The 21,637-nt window shown below is 42.1% G+C and overlaps 2 protein-coding genes across 3 annotated transcripts in view; one reads left to right on the top strand and one right to left on the bottom strand.

Moving 5' to 3' along the window:
* The window catches only part of POLR2B (RNA polymerase II subunit B), a 39,567-nt gene extending 34,417 nt beyond the window's left edge, over positions 1 to 5,150 (bottom strand). Inside the window, exons 1-3 of the mRNA XM_084899165.1 lie at positions 4,985 to 5,150; positions 1,875 to 1,947; positions 729 to 879 (exon numbers count right to left, since the gene is read on the bottom strand). Coding sequence (XP_084755291.1) covers positions 729 to 879; positions 1,875 to 1,947; positions 4,985 to 5,003 — 243 coding nt within the window. The 5' untranslated portion in view covers positions 5,004 to 5,150. The remainder of the gene's footprint in view (positions 1 to 728; positions 880 to 1,874; positions 1,948 to 4,984) is intronic.
* A 566-nt stretch (positions 5,151 to 5,716) lies between these two features.
* Positions 5,717 to 18,863, top strand: NOA1 (nitric oxide associated 1). 2 transcript variants are annotated; one of them, XM_084899403.1, is made up of 7 exons: positions 5,722 to 6,905; positions 8,223 to 8,387; positions 9,576 to 9,781; positions 13,954 to 14,085; positions 15,401 to 15,517; positions 17,333 to 17,453; positions 18,575 to 18,863. In XM_084899403.1, exons 1-7 carry the CDS (start codon positions 5,768 to 5,770, stop codon positions 18,781 to 18,783), a joined length of 2,088 nt encoding a protein of 695 aa, XP_084755529.1. In that variant the 5' UTR covers positions 5,722 to 5,767; the 3' UTR covers positions 18,784 to 18,863. The 2 variants fall into 2 exon arrangements, with proteins under 2 accessions (XP_084755530.1, XP_084755529.1); XM_084899404.1 differs by lacking the exon at positions 13,954 to 14,085 and having other exon boundaries at positions 5,717 to 6,905.
* The last annotated feature ends 2,774 nt before the right edge of the window (positions 18,864 to 21,637 follow it).

Consider the following 21,637-nt stretch of genomic DNA (forward strand, 5'->3'; position numbering starts at 1 on the left):
CGTGATTTTCCTTTATAAGTTCTTATACTGTTATAATGCATTTCATTCAACAAATAATCAAGAAAAAGTCCTTCAAATACATTTTTCTTTGATTCCTTACATTGTGAAAGAAAAAAAAGTGTTTTTTTCTGAAGAAATATGACTATTTCTGGCTTGCTTCATCTTATTTCTGAATTTCCTTTTCCTAACTATCAAATACCTATTATCCGATAAAAGGGTTTTATAAGATTGGGCTTTTGGATTCTAGTTGACCCTTGTACACCCACATCCCACTCCATGCAGTTAAAAATACGCTTATAACTTTTGACTCACCAAAACTTAACTAATAATAGCCTACTGTTGACTGGAAACATTACCAATAACACAATATTCTTACAATAAAATAAGCTAGGAAAAAGAAAATGTTAAGGAAGAGAAAATACAGTTAGAGTACTGCACTGTATTTATCAATACTGTAAGTTTACATTGTTTGTGTACAGAATGAAAGAAACCCATGTATTTCATCGGCCCATGCAGTTCAAATCCATGTTGTTCAAGTGTCAACTATACTTGCAAAAATGCCTCTCTCCAGTTGTAAGAATAAATCAGGAGCTGATTGAAGATGCTATAAGTACTCTGCTAAAAACACCAACTAACTTTTTTTAGCCTTTAAGGCAGGTGAGAGAACTGAAATTTCATATCAATAGTCTTCCTTTACTTACGTTACTTTATTAGAATAATTATCTTACCGGTTCTTCAACTTCTCCACTAGCATGCTGGGCTTCAGCTTGTAGGTCTATAGGTGGAGCATCTTCCACAATTCTTTGAACAGACATCTGAATAAACTCATCAAAAGAATCCAACTGTTGTCTGACCAAGCCTTTCTCGTCAAAATAGGAACTAGGAAAATATTTGAGTTCATAATTAGTTACAAAACAGTGAGTGATGTTTTCTAATATATTTTCCCATTTTTATTATATTAAATTCAACGAACAGTAATTAAATACCAACCACTATATGCCCATCACTACACAAGACACTATGAAGTATCCAAAAAAGGGGTGAGACTATGAATACTGTCTTTGTATAACTTAAGTTTGTGGAAAGAAGACTTACACATATGAGTAAAATAACTAAAGCACAACATAAGGGGAGGATAGGAGAGGGCTGGAAGAGGTTAATGGGGAGAAAAGACGACCTATGTAATACTTTCAACAATCAAGATTAAAAGAGAAAAAAAGCAAACATAAGAATGATAATAAAAAGTAAGAGAGCACTAATTTACAAATGTCCTTTATACATAAATTTCATCCAAACTCTTGGAAATATTTATTGGAAAAAATGCCAGGACAAAAACTAAAAAAAAATCCAGCCAAAGATAAAAATAAGAACTCTAATTTGAATAAGAGGGAAGATATCAATGACTAAAATATGGGATGTATTAAGCATTTCAATTTCAGGTTAAAGATTATTAGTTCTATTTTGAATATGTTAAAGTTGATATGATAGTCATTCAAGTGAAAATACTCAGCAAATGAATGAAAATTAAATGATGGGGCATGGCTGAAACAGGTTTGGCTCAGTGGATAGAGCGTCAGCCTTCGGACTGAAGAGTCCAGAGTTCGATTCCGGTCAAGGGCATGTACCTTGGTTGCGGGCACATCCCCAGTAGGGGGTGTGCAAGAGGCAGCTGGTCGATGTTTCTCTCTCATCAATGTTTCTAACTCTTTATCCCTCCCCCTTCCTCTCTGTAAAGAAATCAATAAAATATATTTTTTTAAAAAGAAAGAAAGAAATTGGCTCTCATGTAGCACATTGATACAGAACATCTAGTTTTCAATAAGTGAATAAGCAGGAAATCCCTTTATAGGTTATTCAGTTTAGCCTTAAATTACCTGATTACAATCCAGCATGCTTCTTGCCACAAATCTGGGGTGATTTCATCATCATCCTCATCATATTGCATATCTGCAAGAAACAAAAATATTGTACTCATCTGGAATAAAAATTAACATGTATGTATAAGTCTTGTTTCCACAAACTTGTTATATCAAGACAGTATTCATAGTCTCACCCTACTAATTAATATCATGCTCCAAAGGTAACCATCTGCTAAATAAAGAGCAATACTTTTGTCCAGCCAGTGTGGTTCAGTGGTTGAGTGTCGACCTATGAACAAGGAGGTTATGGTTTCATTCCCAGTCAGGGCATATGTCCAAATTGTGGGCTCAATTCCCAGTGTGGGGCACACAGGAGGCAACCAATGATTCTCTCTCATCTCTGATGTTTCTCTCTCTCCCTTCCTCTCTGACATCAATAAAAAACATATTTAAGAAAGCAATCCTAGCCAAGACCGGTTTGGCTCAATGGATGGAGCGTCGGCTTGGGGTCTGAAGGGTCTCGGGTTCGATTCTGGTCAAGGGCATGTACCTTGGTTGCGGGCATATCCCCACTGGGGAGTGTGAAAGAGGCAGCTGATCGATGACTCTCTCTCATCGATGTTTCTATTATAACTCTCTATCTCTCTCCCTTCCTCTCTGTACAAAATCAATAAAATATATTTTTTTTTTTAAAAAAAAAAAAAGAAAGAAAGCAATCCTTCTACCTCACTCTTCTAAAATTTTAATTACATTAATTAAATTGTAATGATATAACACACACGGGTAAATATCTATGTACACATAGGTGTACAACACACAGGTATTCACTCACAAAGAGGCCTCATTACAAAGGTTCAGCATAAGTGTGTGAATCTGTAAGTTTCTCATCTTATTCTATTCATTAATAGAATCTATGTAGGTGACTAGGAGCAAGCTCACAGTCCTCAGACTGGGGTCAAAGATTAAGGTATAGAGACAGAAAACAGTTCCAATAGTTGGGAAATACCTTAAGGTAGGGTGGTCCATTACATGAACTGTATTTTCCAAAGATGGCCACAATCACATTTCACAAGTTTTTTTTACAAGATATAGGGGTCTATATTTCCTTTCCTTTATATATATGATTTTTTTTTTATTGATTTCGAGAGGAAGGGAAAGAAAGGAAAAGATAGTAACCATCAATGTGAGAGAATCACTTATCGGCCACCCCATGCACATCCCCTACTGGGTATCTATCAAGCTGACAATCTGAGCATGTGCCCCAACCGGGAATTGAACAGTGACCTCCTAGTTCATAGGTCAACACTCAACCACCAAGCCACACCAGCTGTGTTTCCTTCCTTTGAATCTGGGCAGGTTTTTTCACTCTCTGAAAACTAAAACACTGCAGCAAAAGCGATGTGATGTGACTTTAGAAACTAGGTCAGAAAGGCAGTGTTGTTCTGCCTTGTTTGTTGAAACACTTTCCTCTGGAGCCCTCAATTGCCATTAATAAGTCCTGGTACTCTAAAACTGTGTACTGTGAATAAGACTAAGTCATATGGAGAGCTACTTATAGATGCTCCAGTCAGCAATTCAAGTCCTTGAGTCTTTCCAAGCTAAGTGCCAGATACAAGAGTAAACACTCCAGATCATCCAGCCCCAGCCTTTGAATCTTCCCAGGTGAACTACTGACATGGAGCTGACAAGTCATTCCTACTATGCTCTACCCAAATTCCTGACCACTTCAATCCATATCATATTAACTTTTAGGCAGCCAAATGTTGGGGTAATTATACAGCAATTATAACCTGAATAGGGCACTTGGAAAAATCAGTGTGCACTGATCCTCAAGTCTAACATATCTCTCATCTTCTTTTGTTTAAATAATAAGTGTAGTGTATTTTTTAATACATTTTATTGATTTTTTACAGAGGAAGAGAGAGAGATTGGGAGTTAGAAACACCAATGAGAGAGAATCATGAGAGAGAGTCATTGATCAGGTGCCTCTTGCACACCCCCCATCGGGGATGTGCCCACAACCAAGGTTTCAGCTATTTTTTTAATATTCTAACCTTCGAATTCAAAATTGAATACATATCTAAAATAAAGTCATTTAATAAATTCTTCTTAAATAGACTAGAATTACTGATCCCTACACATGGGGAGAGGGTAAGAAAAAGGTATCTAGTCCTAGCCAGTTTGGTTCAGTGGTTAGAGTGTCACCCGGCAGACTGAAGGGTCCTGGGCTCAATTCCGGTTAAGGGCATATGCCCAGTTGCAGGCTAGATGCCTAGTATGAGACACGCAGGAAGCACCCAATCAATGAGCCTCTCTAATCATTGATGTTTCTCTCTCTCTCTCTCTCTCTCTCTCTCTCTCTCCCTTTCTCTCTGTAAAAAATCAAAATATATTTAATTAAAAATTTAAAATAAATTAAAATAAAAAATAATCGAGGGACAGTGGCTACCTGCCATGAAGGAGGTTCACACAGGAAGGTGGTGGACAAGAAAGAGACCTGACACTTTTATATTTTTTGGCTTGTGAGACACAAGAATATATTACCTACTCAAAAAAATAAAGCTAAAAAATCTTTTCTGGATTTCTTTTCTACTGAGATAGAAGTTTTACTGAGATAGAAGGCCATCTTTTAAGAAAAATTATTTAGACATATGACAGCATGAAAGAATGCCAAACTAAACCTCCCTCCCCTACTCCTACTCCCACTCCCGCCCTACACACAATGCCGCCCCCCCTGCCCCAGCACAGGTTGTCTGGCACAGGCTGACGCTCAAAAATTCAACTCTCCAATTAATCCATTAACTCTGGCCTTAAGGGAAATTTTAAAAAGAGCCTTTTACTTCAAAGTCAAAACGGATTTTGACTGTATGGTTGTGCACGCTATTTCAATACGAGAAAATAGTATGTACACGATTAATCAAGAAGCAAGCAGTGAAAACACAAGTGTCGCCCTGGCCGGGAACATTAACGCTCCATTCCCTGCGCCCTCCCGCTCTGGACCTGGGGTAAATGGGAAACAACACTGGGGACATCTGTATGGCCGGCTGCTTGGGGAAAGTCCGCAAATCCTCAATTCGTCCAGTTCCCCACATGTCCCCCTTAGATGGGTTTCCGCGGTCACCTACCCTCGTCTGCGTCATACATGGTGGCAAACGGTCCCCGAGCTGCTAGCTCTGGAAATCAGACAAAAATGCACGCAGCTACCACCGGCGCCCGGAGCGTGAGACAAAGTGATTTCCGCATCCGGCGTTCCCAGAACACTTTGCGTCTTCCGCCGAAGGCCACCTACAAAGCCTACGTAATGTTTGCGCATGCGCGTACTGTAGGTTAGCTTGGTAACGGTTAGGAATGCGCAGGCGCAGATTGTGGGACTACGCCTCCTACGCCTGATAGCGGGAACCTCAACTACAGCCTTGCGGATAGGTTCCAGCCAATGAAGGTTTTGTTTGTTTTTCAATGTTGTGTCACCAGTAATGACGTCTGGAAAAAAAAAATCCAATATTTAATTAAAATTTTTAAATTGCGCCGAAAATCCGCAGCATTTAATGCTCTAGTTCTTGCACTTTTAAAGCCAAAAATCAATGCTTTTTTTGAAACGTGACTATGGGCGGGTTGCGCCAGCTGTGGCGCGCCGAAGAAGCCTGAAAGTGACAAAATCTTCACGAGCCTACTTAGCCCCGGGAGCACAACCCAGGTCCTGGTACCTGGGTCGCAGCTTTAAGCGGGCTCTCAAGCCTCTGAGCCCTGATTGGATGATGGGCAGGAGGCGGAGCTGAGGTTTGGCGGCTGACCAATGACCGCGTTCGGTAGTCCCGGGCTGGCCTCAGGATGGATGCGCGCGCATCTCGGGCCTCAGTGCGCGTGCGCGCCCTTGGCCCCGCCCCTTGGCTCTGGGGGCCAGGTTCCCCATGCTGCCTGCACGCTTCGCCCGCAGACTGCTCTGGCCCTTCCTTCGGGGACCTGCTCCCACGGTAACGCGCCATGGCCTCCGGGAGCCGTTCCTCGAGAGGAGATGCGCGGCCCCCACCTCCTTCCAGCACGCATCGGGCCTGCGACACGGGCTTCCTCGGGGCCCGACAGCGACTGCGGGTTACGAAGGAAGGGATGACATGGAGGAGGAGGAAGAGCACTTTCTGTTCCCCGAATACGCCCTGGAGCCGGAGCCCGAGTCCGCTCCGACCGTGGAAGGGCAGCTGCGGGAGCTGCGGCAGCGGCAGGAAGAGGAGGAACGACAGAAGCTGCAGCGGCGGGAGGAGCGGCGGCAGCAGAAGCTACGCGCCAGGCTCCGGGTGCACCCGGTCGTAGGGCACCCGGACCCGACCGTGCCTTCCAGCGGCCTGAGCTGCTCCGGCTGCGGGGCGGAGCTGCACTGCCAGGACCCGGCCGTGCCCGGCTACCTGCCCAGCGAGAAGTTCCTCAGCGCGAGGGCGCAGGCGGCCGGGCTGGCGCGCACCGTGTGCCAGCGCTGCTGGCTGCTGGTGCACCACCGGCGCGCGCTGCGCCTGCAGGTGAGCCGCGAGCAGTACCTGGAGCTGGTGAGCACGGCGCTGCGGCAGCCCGGGCCCGCCCTGGTGCTCTACATGGTGGACTTGCTCGATCTGCCCGACCCCCTGCTGCCCGACCTGCCCGCGCTGGTCGGCCCCAAGCAGCTGATCGTGCTGGGCAACAAGGTGGACCTGCTGCCCCAGGACGCCCCCGGCTACCTGCAGCGGCTCCGGGAGCGGCTGTGGGACGACTGTGCCCGCGCCGGGCTGCAGCGGGCCCCCGGCAGGGGCGGGCCGCCGGGCGGGGAAGAGAACTCGAGTCCTCCGGCCCAGGCCGGTCCTGTGGTCCGGGACGTGCGGCTCATCAGCGCCAAGACCGGGTACGGAGTGGAGGAGTTCATCTCCGCCCTGCAGCGCTCCTGGCGCTACCGCGGCGACGTCTACCTGGTGGGCGCCACCAACGCCGGCAAGTCCACCCTCTTCAACACGCTCCTGGAGTCGGATTACTGCATCGCCAAGGGCGCCGAGGCCATCGACCGAGCCACCATCTCCTCCTGGCCCGGTGAGCTCTCTCTCGGAGGTCCGCCCCCTAAATGCCTAGAGATTGGCATTGGGCCAAGATCCCACCCTTTTTCCCCCCCGAGATGCTTCAAGTCCACCAGGAACCGTCGGTAGCCTTCCCTTTAATAATTCTCTCCCTCCTTTAACAACACTTCTCTTCTGGGTCAGCGTAGTGCCAAGAAGCGTAGTAGTTGCAGTCATTTTCTTTTTTTTTTTTTTTTTAATATATTTTATTGATTTTTTACAGAGAGGAAGGGAGAGGGATAGAAAGTTAGAAACATCAATGAGAGAGAAACATCGATCAGCTGCCTCCTGCACACGCCCTACTGGAGATGTGCCCTTGACCAGAATCGAACCTGGGACCCTTCAGTCCGCAGCCGGATGCTCTGTCCACTGAGCCAAACTGGTTTCGGCCAGTCATTTTCTAATAGAAATATTTATGGAGCTCTTGTATGTTCCATCACTGTTCTAGGCCCTGGAGATAAACGAGGCAGCGAAGTTCCTGCTCTCTCTGAGGTTTCCCTTGGAGCTTTACTCTGGATGTTTGCATGGAGGTCCTTTGACTTTCTACACTTCCCTCCACTGTCTTGAGTTTATTCGTGTGATAAATCAGTATACTCTACACCTTTAACCTTTGAATAACTCAACTAATGCAGTAGGATGATGTGTGGCTTTGTTGAAAGAAATGTCCATTTTGTGGTGTGTTTGTTTTGTCCATCCTCACCCGAGGATATTTTTCCACTGATTTTTTTTTTTTTTAAGAGAGTGGAAGGGAGGGGGAGAGAGAGCGTCGTCATTGTGAGAGAAACATTGATTGGTTGCCTCTGGCATGAGCCCAGACTTGGGACTTGGGATTGAGCCTGCACCTGTGGTACATGCCCATGACTGGAATTGAACCTGGAACCTTTCAGTCCATGGACCGATGCTCTATCCACTGACCCAAACTGGATAGGGCTCGAATTTATGGTTTTAAGAAACTCCTGTAATTACAAAATGAGTCCTTTCCTGACCCTGTTTGTGTTTAAGATTTGACAAAACTGCCTCATTTTTCCTTCGAAATCAGTACTTTTATGTAGGGTGGTAGTTTGTGAAAATGAAGAGAAATCAGATCTGCAGATTTTGGAGTCACATCCTGGTTGAGCCTGTAAGCCAGTCTCTGAGCCTATTTCCTTATCTAAAAAGAAAGAATAATTTTGTCATGAAGTTAAGCGAAATAAATCACAGTACCCAATTCAGTGTATAGCTCCTCAGAAATGTTACTTTTCTGCCCCATATTCCCTTGTGCAAGTTTATTGAAAGATACGTTTTGGTATTTCAGGTACTACACTAAACCTTCTGAAGTTTCCTATTTGCAACCCAACTCCTTACAGAATGTTTGAAAGGGGCAAAAGGCTGAAAAGATATGCAACTGAAGCTGAAGAAGATCTTAGTCAGCTAGAAAAAAACCAACTTAATCGCTTAAAAAAGCATGGTTATGTAGTAGGTAAGCATCTCCTACAAGAAACTCTTGTGTGGTCTATGCTAAAATTCTTTGTTGAGCAACCTGAAATATAGCAGAAAAAGCATTTCCACTGAGATACGGCCCCTCCATGCAGACCAGTATACTTGTTGACTCCATGCAGCAGCAGTAAATTAGATGCTCCCTTTTCTTGGTATCTCTTTTCAACGTTCATTTACTAAAAACAGTTTGATTTACAGTAATTTCCCTCATGCCTGATGTACACAGCCAGGAACGTACTTGATCAATGCAAGAGTGTGACTCCAGCTATCCTCACCCTAGGAGATTTTTCCATTGAGTTTTAGGGAAAGTAGAAGAGAGAGGGAAAGACAGAGAGAAACACTGATGTGAGAGAAACATATCAGTTGGTTGCCTCCTGCATGAGCCTTAACCAGGGACCAGGCCAGGGAGGAGCCTGTAATTAGTTGCCTCCTGCATGAGCTCTGACAAGTGCCTTTGACTGGAATCCAGCCTGGGACCCTTTGGTCCACAGGCTGAAGCTCTATCCAGTGAGCCAAACCTGCTAGGGCCCGCTGACTTTTTTTAAAAAATTATTATTCTTATTGTGTAGTATTACATATGTCTCCTTTTTCCCCCATTGAGCTCTCCCCAGCCATTCCCACCCCTCACACACACACATGCCCTCACCCCACCCCACCCCACCCTTACTATCTGTGTCCATGGGTTATGCTTATATGCATACATACAAGTGCTTTGGTTGATCTCTTATCTCCCGCTCCCCGGCCGTCCCATTGGACAGTCTGTTCAATGCGTCTATGTCAATGCTTCTATGTCTCCACCCCCCCACCAACCCCCACTGCCTTTTTTTTTTTTTTAAACCAAAGCTATATATCATTGTAGTCTCACTTTCATATCTCATAGTTTTAGTAACTTGTTTGATGCAAACATAAGAATTATCTGTCTGGTAGGGGAGGGTGGGGGTAAAGGGAAGAGATCAACCAAAGGACTTGTGTACATGCATATGGGCCTAGCCAGTGGCCGTGGACAACAGGGGGTTGGGGGCATATGTGGGGAGGGGTTTGGGATGGGAATGGGAGGATGAGGACAATTATGTGATATCATAATCAATACAAAAAATTTTTTTTTTAAATTATATCTCTGGAGTCAAAGGTTTTAACGGAGTAATAATTATTTCAATATAACTTATTCTAGGAAGAGTTGGAAGAACATTCTTGTATTCAGAAAAACAAAAGAATGAAGCTGACTTTGAGTTTGATGCTGATTCACTTGCCTATGACATGGGAAATGAACCTGTTAGGGTTGCAGATAATTCCACCAAAAAAGTAGAACTGACCCCAGAAGATGTGAAAGATGCCCACTGGTTTTATGACACCCCCGGAATTACAAAGGAAAATTGTGTATGTATTTGATGTGTTTTTGAAAACATTAATTTTCTTTTCTTTCTCTTATTGTTGACTATTACAGATGTCCCCCCATTTCCTCCTCCCTCCACCCTGGCCCACCCCCCCTTCCCATCAGGCCTTCACCACATTATTGTATGTGTCCATGGGTTATACATATATGCATATATATTCTTTGATTGCTCTCTTCCCATCCTCCCCTCTGTGATCTGTCAGTCTATTCTATTTATTTATGCCTCTGGTCCTATCTTGTTCTTTTGATTCTACGTATAAGTGAGATCAGGTTATATTTGTCTTCCTCTAAAAGGCTTATTTTGCTTATCATAATATAATTTCCAGGTCCATCCATGCTGTCACAAAGGGTAAGAGTTCCTTCTTTTTAACAGCTACATAGTATGCCATAGTGTAAATGTACCACAGCTTTTTTATCCACTCTTCAACTGTTAGGCACTTGAACTGTAAGAACATTAACTTTCAATTGCATGAGCACTATCTTAATTGGTAGAACACAAAAAAAGGAGATATATTTTCATGATAGACTCAGTTCTGATTCATTCATGGAAATGGTTCAGTGATGAAACTATATGCCATCAAGTTCTATATTTAATTTGTTGGGCTTTGCTACTGACACCCTACTTGTGTTTTTGTGCTTGTTACCTTGGTTAGGGAGACATTTATAGAATCTTAGATTTTGAGGTTGGAAGAAATTATAAATATTACTACAGTCCAGCCACCTATTTCATGCTTGAAGTACCTCTATAGCATATCCATCAGAGGGCACCAAGCTTGAACTGAAGTAAGGAGTGACTCCTCATCAGCTGAAGCAATGTCATCTAGCCTCCCAGGGTAACCTGTGTGATTTTGACCTTCTCTTTGTATTGATCTCAACAGTCTTCCTATAACTTGTACCCGTTGTTCCTCAAAGCTTTGAAATATTTTAAAGTATAACTTCCTATCTCTTCCTCCCTCTGTTCTTTCATTAGTTCATTCAACAAACATTGAATATTTTCTATGCTGACATAATCCAGATTATTTGTCCTTATTTTCTACATTTTCTCTCTGAGAGATAGGCTAGTCATCAACCAGGCCCATTTCAGAATGTTTTCTAATTTGTGTTTGTTGTTAAGAGTATGGCCGGGACCAGTTTGGTTCAATGGATAGAGCGTCAGCTTGGGGACTGAAGGGTCCCGGGTTCGATTCCGGTCAAGGGCATGTACCTTGGTTGCGGGCATATCCCCAGTAGGGGGTGTGCAAGAGGCAGCTGATCGATGACTCTCTCATTGATGTTTCTAACTCTCTATCTCTCTCCCTTCCTCTCTATATATAAAATCAATAAAATATTTAAAAAAAAAAAAAAAAAAAAAGAGTATGACACTAAGAATGGGATTTCTCTTGCCCTGGCCAGGTGGCTCAGTTGGTTGGAGCATCATCCCATACACCAAAAAGGTTGCAGGTTCTATTCCTGATCAGGGTGTATATGGGAGGCAACCCATCTGTATTTTCTCTCTCTCTGTCCTGCTTCCTCTCTCTCTAGTCAATAAATCTCTCCGGTGAGGATTTTAAAAATAAAAAGAATGAAATTTTTTGTATGAGTGCTCTCATTTCAGCATAATTTAGAACAGGATTAATTCTACCTGTCTTCCCCTTGTACATTTTTTTCCCATAGATTTTTTTTTCTTTTTTCTTTTTTTTTTTTTTAAAGAAAGTGAAAGACAGAGAGCTATGGATGTGAGAAAAACACATCGATTGATTGCTTCCTGCACATGCTGACCAGGGCCCAAGCCAGGGAAGAGCCTGCAACCAGGGTACTTTCCCTTGACTGTAATCAAACCCAGGACCCTTTGGTCTGCAGTCCAATGCTCTGTCCATTGAGGCAAACTGGCTAGGGCCCCTTGTACATCTTTTTAATCCAATTGCAGTATCTCCTGGGCAGCTTTGATCCTATCATTAAATTCAACCTATATCCTATATACTTAAGTCTCACAACTTTTTATTTGTTTACAGTTTTGATATCATGAATGATCATCGTACATTCATTGACTCGAGTGTACATCCAGGATACAGCCTTACTGCAGATGTATTAATCACCTTCCTTTGAATCTGGTTACTGACCAAAATCTAATTCGCCTAATTATCTCTGTAATCTCTGTATCTCCCTGTGAAACAACATTGGTTTCTTAGGTACTTTTCCTTCCTTTGCCTCATCAGGATTACTTAAGAGTTTCATTCTCAGAATTGTATTATCACTTTAACTCATGTTTCCCTTTTAGAATCAGGTCAAGAATAGCAGTTACTGCCAAAACCAGTTTGGCTCAGTGGTAGAGCGTCGGTCTGCAGACTGAAAGGTCCTGGGTTCGATTCTGGTCAAGGGCATGTACCTGGGTTGCGGGCACATCCCCAGTAGGGGGTGTGCAAGAGGCAGCTGATCGATGATTCTCTCTCATCAATGTTTCTAACTCTCTATTCCTCTCTCTTCCTCTCGGTAAGAAAATCAATAAAATATATTTTTTTTAAAAAGAATAGCAGTTACTTTAGTCATACACACTTGTCAAATAGAAAGGCAAGAATTTGCTAAATATTCTAACCCAGCAGAATCAGACCCTTTAAGTGTTGAGATATAAAGGGTCTTTAAGGTGTTTAAGGTACTTTGCTTCTAGTGTCACTTTATTGATTAATTTATTTGGTGCCTTAAATCAGTTTCCCAGACCGAACCAAGAAATTTTGTGGTGAAATGGAAGTCTTAGGGTCTAAAAAGTATTTAAAGGTTTCTTTACTGCAGGTGGTTTTTTTAGTTGAGAGAGGAAAGGAGAGAGAGAGAGAGACATCAATGATGAGAAAGTATCATTGATTGGAGGCCTCTTGCACACCGCATACTGGGGATCGAACCCACAACCCAGATATGAGCTCTGACTAGAAATTGAACCAAGATCTCCCGGTTCAAAGTTCAATGCTCAACCACTGAGCCATGCCAGCTGGTCTGCAAGTGGCTTTTAATATGCTTTTCAAACACAAATGCTGGGGGAAACTAATTGCAGTCATCTTATGTATTTTCTTGTGAGCCTCTCTAGGTATCACTTTTTTAAAAAAAATTTTTTTTTAGAGAGAGGAAGGATGAGAGAGAAACATCCACTGGTTGCTTCTCTCACACATGCCCTAACGGAAAATTGAACCCTACAACCTAGGTATGTGCCCTGGAATCGAACCCACCACCTTGTACTGTATAGGAGGACACTTCAACCAACTGAGCCACCTAGCCAGGGTGGTAGCACATACTTTCTATTTCTTTAAGCAAGTTCACAAAAGTTTTTTTTTTTCCCCATTTTTTTTTTTTACCTTCCCTATTCTTTTTCTTGTTAAATCAAATTTTGGTTCCTTAAATCTTACTATAATAGAATATTGTACTTCCTGGCTTTTCTTTTCTATTTTCTCTAGTCTATTTGGAACTCTTCATCCTTAGAAGCCAGAGGATTCATAACTTTCTGAATATTTGGGGGAAATAAGGAAACTAAAGACCAGAATTTTTTTTTTAATATATTTTTATTGATTTTTTACAGAGAGGAAGGGAGAGAGATAGAGAGCTAGAAACATCGATGAGAGAGAAACATCGACCAGCTGCCTCTTGCACACCCCCTACCGGGGATGTGCCCGCAACCAATGTACATGCCCTTGACTGGAATCGAACCTGGGACCTTTCGGTCCGCACACCGACGCTCTACCACTGAGCCAAACCGGCTTCGGCAAAGACCAGAATTTAGGAAGAGCTTGTTCAAGCTCTTAACCTGCTCCTAAAATGCTGTGACCATTTTGCATTTAACTTGTACATACTTGCCACTAGGACATAAGATAACTTATTACCTTACCTTTAGCTGAAAACTGCTGCTCCCTATAAGCCTTGGAATTCTATTTTAGAATTGAATCATCATTGTTTTGAGTTCATGCCAATTTTGACATTAGGGGAATTCTACTGACATAAGAAAGAAAATCTCATAAATTTATTTTGTCGTTACTCAAGATTAAGTGGTGAAACGAGTAATGTGCAGCAAATTATAATATACTTTGGTTTATTGTGAAGTCTGGAATATTTTCTTTCATCACTGTTTATCTCTTAGGTAAATCATATATCTTCAATAAAAGTAATTCTTCCAATTTATCTGCCCTTTAATTCACAGATTTTAAAACTTCTAACAGAAAAAGAAGTGAATATTGTCTTGCCAACACACTCCATTATTCCACGAACTTTTGTGCTTAAACCTGGAATGGTTCTATTTTTGGGTGCCTTAGGACGCATAGACTTTCTGCAGGTAAGGGAAGTCTGTATCATTAAAAAGTTACTTAGTGCCCAGCTGGTGTGGCTCAGTGGTTGAGTGTTGACCTATGAATCTGGCAGTCATAGCTTGATTCCTGGTCAGGGCACATGCCTGGGTTGCAGGCTTGGTCCCCAGTGTGGGGCATACAGGGGGCAGCCAATCAATGATTCTCTTTCATCACTGATGTTCCTATCTCTCCCTCTCCCTCTCTGAAATCAATTTTAAAAAGTGTGACAGTTTTCAGATTTATTTTAAGGAAGCAGATTTATGAACAAGATTGACAAAATGCTGATCATGACTATGTGGGCATTGATATACTATTCTTTTTTTTTAAATGCCCATTCTAAAAACTTGGTAAAATTAATGGGGGGGAAATATAGTAGTTGGGCTTAAAACTATATCTACAATAGGATGCTCAGGCCCCATACAGCTTAGCATTAAGAAAAGATACTGCCCCTATCCTGTGGTATTGTTTCACGGGGAAATCATTGGTCAAACCTTTAAGGACAGGGTTAATATGCATTAAGTAAAGTACATACTTCTTTATATCCCATTTTATGTATGCTTTTACATATGGTTTTGTTTGGAGTTCATTTACATAGCATCATTCTGGGGATTTTAGAGTATCTATAGAACTGCTCCCCGAACAAGGAAACTGAAACATGGATATGTTCAACAACACATTTTGCAATTTCCAGGCCATTGCTTTAGTACATTTCTTGGACTTGGTGTTTGTTCATAATTTATTGGAAATTTATCTTTACACTCTTAAAACCCTTATATATTTTCTTTGAAGCTCATAGAAAGTTAATTTTTTAAACATTGACAGTTGAAGCAGACAATATTTCCCTTTGTTTTTAATGGAATTACCATTGCCCTAACTGGTTTGGCTCAGTGAATAGAGCGTTGGCCTGCGGGTTCAAGGGTCCCAGGTTCAATTCCATTCAAAGGTATGTACCAGTAGGGGGTGTGCAGGAGGCAGCTGATTAATGTTTCTCTCTCGTCGATGTTTCTAACTCTCTCTCCCTCTCCCTTACTCTCTGTAAAAAAATCAAAAAAATGTATTTTAAAAATAAAATTACCATTTCTTTAAACAATTATCAGTAAGCCTATGAGAAGGAATTATAGTTTTAAATCAATTGTTGAAATGCACAGCTTCTGCCATATTGTACCCTTATTCTTGGGCATTAATATAGTTTTATTACATTAATATGCTTATAAAGGAGCTGTGTTCTTGTTGTTTTTAATTGTGCCTTTTGCTGGTTTTGTAAGTTTTTCGTTGTGTGAAATAACTTCTTTCTTTCTTAAGGGAAATCAGTCAGCGTGGTTTACAGTAGTCGCTTCCAACTTCCTTCCTGTGCACATTACCCGCTTGGAGAAGGCAGATGCTATATATCAGAAGCACGCAGGTGACACATTACTCAAGGTAAGGCGACACACTCTGCTGATGGCATGGTTAGGTTAGCATACACCGCGATAGTCCCACAGCTCTGCTAAGCCTGCCTTTGTTAGAACCATCTTTGTTATACCATCAGCAAGCTCTCCCCTCACCTTGTTCTCCTTGAGGATTTGGCTAGGAAGTGACGTGCACCCTTTAAGAAAAGGGATGTTGGGGCGAAACCGGTTTGGCTCAGTGGTAGAGCGTCGGTCTGCGGACTGAAAGGTCCCAGGTTCGATTCTGGTCAAGGGCATGTACATTGGTTGCGGGCACATCCCCGGTGGGGGTTGTGCAACAGGCAGCTGGTCGATGTTTCTCTCTCATCGACGTTTTTAGCTCTCTATCTCCCTTCCTCACTGTAAAAAATCAATAAAATATATTTTAAAAATTTTTTTAAAAAAGAAGAAAAGGGATGTTGGACTGATCCAGGAATAGCTACTGAGCTGTGTTTTCTTTAGACGATACTGTTCAATATGGTAGCCACATGTGGCTATTTACATTTAAATTAATAGTTAAAATTAAATAAATTTTAAAATTTAGTTCTTCAGTTGCACTAGCCACTTTTCAACTGCTCAGTAGTCACACATCATTGCAGAAAGTTGTATTGGATGATGCTGAGTGAAGAGAAGTTACAGATTTTCTCACAACTGGGGGGTGCTACTGGCATCAAGTGGGTAGAGACCAAGGATGATGTTAAACATTTTGCAGTGCACAGGACAGCCCCTCACAACACAGAATTACCTGGTCCAAAATGTCAGTACTGCCTCCACAATCATGATACATAAAATATGCCTCTCATCACATTTCTTATTTTGCACTTGGATTACTTATTATTTTCACCTTCTGATTTCCTTGGGGGGTGGGACTATACTCTAACATCTATCTTTGTGTCCCTACTGCTAAACACAGAGACATCTATTAATAAACTAGAGGCCCGGTACATGGATTCGTGCACCGGTGGGGTCCTTCTGTCTGGCCTGTGCCCTCTCACAATCCGGGACTCCTCAGGGGATGTCAGAGAGCCGGTTTCAGCCCAATCCCTGCAGGCCAGGCCAAGGGACCCCATTGGTGCAAGAATCCATGCACCATGCCAGTTTTGGCCCTATCCCCCCAGGCCAGGCCAAGGGATCACCAGGCCTCTAGTATGCACATAAGATCTTTGGTTAATCTCCTCCCGCCCTCTCACCTCCCCACTTTCCTCTGAGATTCATCAGTCTGTTCCATGTTTCCATGGCTGTGGTTTCCACTCATGCGTTGAGCATCTGCCCCCTGGTGGTCAGTGTGTGTCATAGGTACCGGACAGTCTGCAAGTTGGCTGGTCACTTAGGCTTTTATATATATAGATTACTATTCAGTCAATTCCAAATTATGGAAACATCTGTCAGGATAGACACTGAATCTTTATATATGTAACCTTGACTTGTCATGAGGCAGGGGTTAATCTTTGTGGGCAGACAGGACTCTTAAGAGCTAAAGTATTTGGAATGATGTTGCCTTAATTGCCCAACATTACTCTTTGTAGAGTTGTATTGGGGGCTGTAAAAATAGTGTAAACTAATAAAGCAGATCCTGCTATCAAGAGTCACCACCCACATGTGACCCCTGACACTGGGAACTATAGGCTTCCTGTGCTTTTCATTTAACTATTATAGAAGTGATTTGGGGCTTTTTCAACCATTAATGTTTAAAAGGATTTTATTCTTGATCATGTACAAAATTACCTTGTCAGTGCTTTACTTTATATTAGCGCTATAGGGAATTTAATTTGTACTTCCAAACATCTTCATTTTATCTCAATGAAAGGTTCCAATGGGTGGAAAAGAGCGAATGGCAGAATTTCCTCCTCTTGTTGCTGAAGACATCACATTAAAAGAAGGACTTGGGAATTCGGAAGCAGTGGCTGACATCAAGTTTCCCTCTGCAGGTAATTTTATACCAGGCACTTTTTTTTTTTTTTTTTTTATGTTTGTATTGATTTTAGAGAGGGAGAGGGAGAAAGAGGAAGAAACATTAATGTGAAAGAGAAACATGGATGAGCTGCTTCCTGCATGCCCCCTACTGGGGATCTGTCCAAACCCAGGCATCTGCTCTGACCCAGAATCAAATTGGCAACCTTGTGGTGCACAGAATGATGCCCAACCAATTGAGCCAAGCACTTTTTTTTTTTAATATGAATGAAGTAGCCTTTTTGTATTTTTGAGGAAATGTATCTTAGCATAAGTTGAGTATTTTAAGATATACATGCTAGCCAAAACTGGGTTGGCTGATTGGATGGAGCATCGGCCTGCGGACTGAAGGATCCCAGGTTCGATTCCGGTCAAGGGCATGTACCTTGGTTGCGGGCGCATCCCCAGTAGGGGGTGTGTAAGAGGCAGCTGATCGATGTTTCTAACTCTCTATTCCTCTTCCTTCCTCTCTGTAAAAAATCAATAAAACATATATTTAAAAAAAAATTAAGTTAAAAATTAAAAAAAAGATATACATGCTAGGTAATTCATAAAATGCAACCTTCTCTGAAAATAAATTTGTACCTTTCACAAATGCATGGAATGCTTTTTTAAAATACAGAGTGAAAGAACAGTAGCCTTGCTGAAATCAGTTTGGCTCAGTGGATAGAGCATCGGCCTGCAGACTAAAAGGTCCCAGGTTCGATTCCGGTCAACGGCATATACCTTGGTTGCGGGCACATCCCCAGTGGGGGATGTGCAGGAGGCAACTGATAGATGTTTCTAACTCTATCCTTCTCTCTTACTCTCTAAAAAATCAATAAAATATATATTTTTTTTAAAGAAAAGAAAGAACAGTAGCCTCCTCCATGCTCCATTTTAAGCTTTAGTTTAGTGTTTTCGATAAGATAACTAATATACCTGGCAGGGGATGAAAGGTGGTCTTCCCAGGACGAGGCTTATCCATTGCACTCCAGATGTGCTGACCCCTGCGATTTCTCCAAATGTGGGAAACCCAACTGCATGATTGTGACAGTGGGGAGGCAAGGGGAGAGAGAGTTGCTAACACCATATTGTGTTCTGCTGCGTGCCTGCATAGGTTGGGTTGCAGTAACGCCTCAATTTAAAGACAGACTACATCTCCGAGCCTATACACCTCAAGGAACAGTGCTGACTGTCCGGCCACCTCTCCTGCCACATATCGTTAACATCAAAGGAGATCGCATCAAAGGAACTGTGGCCTATAAAACCAAGAAGCTTCCTTCTCTTGTGTGCAATCTGCAGAAGAAGAAAAACATGAAAATATGAAGTTGACCTTGCTCATGCTGATGTTAACTATATAGCTGTAATAAAGCTCCGCTGTGCCCACCCTTTTTAACTACTCAGAACTGTGCCTATTTGTGTTGAGTTTATAAGTTGTTTTTTGTAGGGTGTATGTATGCATGTGTGACCCAAATATGCCTAAAAAGGAGTACTGCTACATTCAAGTTTCTCTCACTATTGTTTTTTTTATTGAGACCAGATGTCATTTCTTATTTGGAATCTGAATGAGAGAACCACTTAGCAATTGGCATATGAAAAAGTGGCAGAGAATCCATTTCTCCAAAATAAGATACAAGTGAGTCGGTGGCTCTGTACCTTGTAGTCACCCAAGGATCCAGCTGGTGGGACACTCCATGGCTCCCATCTCTAGGTCTCCGGTGCTTGTTCAAGTGGCCATTCTTTTCCAGGGAGAGGGAAGAGGGACAGAGATGAAGAGCCGGCAGCTTCCCTGCTTAACAGAAGCAGGCAAAACCCGGCAGATGCATCCTTCATTTCACATAGACCATTGGTGGGTCAACAGTCACATTGCCATAAACTCATCCACAAGAAAGCCGGAAGATGTAGGGGGAAATAGGGACCATTTCAGATTTTTATTACCTAAGAGGAGAATGGACACGAGAGCAAGCAGAGGTTTACCTTATATGACTTAAAAGTGTCTGAAAAATCTTAGTACAGAAGGATTTAAATTGTGACTTTCTAGTAATCATAGTCTATTCTACAATTGTCAGAGAATTTAACCATTTTAACATTTGTATATACTGTATAATATTACATTAATCAGAAGTTTATGCCTTTTATTATTCCTAGCTAAATACAATGAACAATTGGCGAGTCATGTCCCAGATCCCAGAGTTGAGATAAATGCTAGTGGGATACATTGGCTTGAATTGCGGTCAGATCCATGAATTTCCTGTTGACTCAGATTTAGCACAATGTTCTCTTTCGATGTGTATCCTCTAGCCCCCTTCTCTCTTAACGTTTCAAAATCTTCGATCCTTAATAAAGTTCCTCATGTTATGGTGACCCCCAACCATAAAATTATTTTTGTTGCTACTTCATAACTAATTTTGCTACTGTTAATGAATCATAATGTAAATATCTGTGTTTTCCAATGGTCTTAGGTGACCCTGCTAGTGGTTCTCAACCTGTGGGTCGCTGCTGAAGTAACAACGAAATAATTTTATGGTTGGGGGTCACCACAACATGAGGAACTGATTAAAGGGTTGCGGCATTAGAAAGGTTGAGAACCGCTGCCTTAGAGAAAAGGGGGCTAGAGGATACACATCAACAGAGAACATTATTTTTGTTTGTTTTAATACATTTTATTGATTTTTTAATTTTTTACAGAGAGGAAGGGAGAAGGATAGAGACTTAGAAACATCGATCAGCTGCCTCCTGCACACCCCCTACTGGAAATGTGCCTGCAACCAAGGTGCATGCCTTTGACCAGAAGCAAACCTTTCAGTCCACAGGCCGATGCTCTGTCCACTGAGCCAAACTGGTCAGGGCTCTAGTTTTCCATTATGGACAGAATGTAAAATTGAATTTTAAAAGTTCAATCATAGCATTATATTCCTTTCTACTGTTCATAGTTTGAAGCTTAGGCCTGGCTCTTTAGGTAAAATGAAGGAAATATTGTAAAATTGGCATTTACAGAGAAATACAGAACCTAAAAACTGATGCTATCATCAACCTGATAACTTCTAAATATTTATGTATTTCAAAAAGTAAAACATTTCTCCCTTCTTCTCTTCTCTCTAGGCTTTTAAAGTTTTGTGAGGGTTTTTGTTGGTTTTTTTGTTCTATTTCAGAGAGAGAATGGGAGGAGACAGGGTTAGAAACATTAATGATAAGAATCATTGATCAAGTGCCTCCTGCATGCCCCCTACTGGGGATCAAGCCTGCCACCCAGGCATGAGAATGAAACCATGGCCTGGTTCATGGGTCCATGCACAACCATTAGCCCACCGGCTGGGCCAAAGATTCCATTTGTAAACATTAACATATTCTCGGGTCTTTTGCCTCTAAAACTCAATGCTTTTGTTTCATAAAGTCTGACTGAGGCATGTGAAAGTGTTCCAAGGTGCTTTGCTAGGAGTTTCAAACACTACTAAATAAGTTTGTATCCCTAGTTATTGTCTCACCTATAAAGTGAGGAAACGGCAGATTTTTCTGTCTGAACCTTTTATGATTCTCAGTCAAAAGGCAGGAAATGGGTGGTTCTGAAACCTCACACAAAAAACACCATGCCTAGACGGTCAAGGACTTCTGCTAGGATCTGGCATTAATTTACTTCATATCCTGCCAGCCTAACGCAGCCCAGATCACAGTTACACAGTGGATTGTGCTTTTACACAGTGGATTGTGCTTTTAAGAAAATTCTGTTACTATACTGGTTTACTGATACTTCTTAATCCATTAGTCAGAGTATCAAGACTTCCCTTGAATCAGTTATCATTGATGCTGTCAGGACAGCCCCCTCACTTCCACAGAACAGGTTGTTCTGAGTGACTAAAAAGCAAGTTTCTATTAGGTCATTTACTTGGCTCTGCAGCCCTGTGGTGTTCAATATGTCACCTCTTTGTATTCGTGACACCAAAGTATGTGCCACTAAAGAGCTTTTTTATTGATTTCAGAGGGTGAGGGCAAGGGAGAGAGAAATAGAAACACCAATGATGAGAACACTGATGGGCTGCCTCCTGCATGTCCCACACTGAAGATTGAGCCCCCAACCCGGGCATATGCCCTGACTGGGAATCGAACTGCGATTTCCTGGTTCTGGTTCATAGTTCTACACTCACCCATGGAACCACCGCGGCATGGCTCAAGTCAGTTTTAT

Source organism: Pipistrellus hanaki (genome assembly GCF_964339955.1).
Source record: "Pipistrellus hanaki genome assembly, chromosome: 1".
Classification (NCBI taxonomy): Eukaryota; Metazoa; Chordata; class Mammalia; order Chiroptera; family Vespertilionidae; genus Pipistrellus; species Pipistrellus hanaki.

Coding starts and splice junctions, on each gene's coding strand:
- NOA1 (XM_084899403.1), top strand. CDS start 5,768: ATGCTGCCTGCACGCTTCGCCCGCAGACTGCTCTGGCCCTTCCTTCGG. Junction 14,086..15,400: donor GACGCATAGACTTTCTGCAG/GTAAGGGAAGTC, acceptor TTCTTTCTTAAG/GGAAATCAGTCAGCGTGGTT. Junction 17,454..18,574: donor CATCAAGTTTCCCTCTGCAG/GTAATTTTATAC, acceptor GTGCCTGCATAG/GTTGGGTTGCAGTAACGCCT.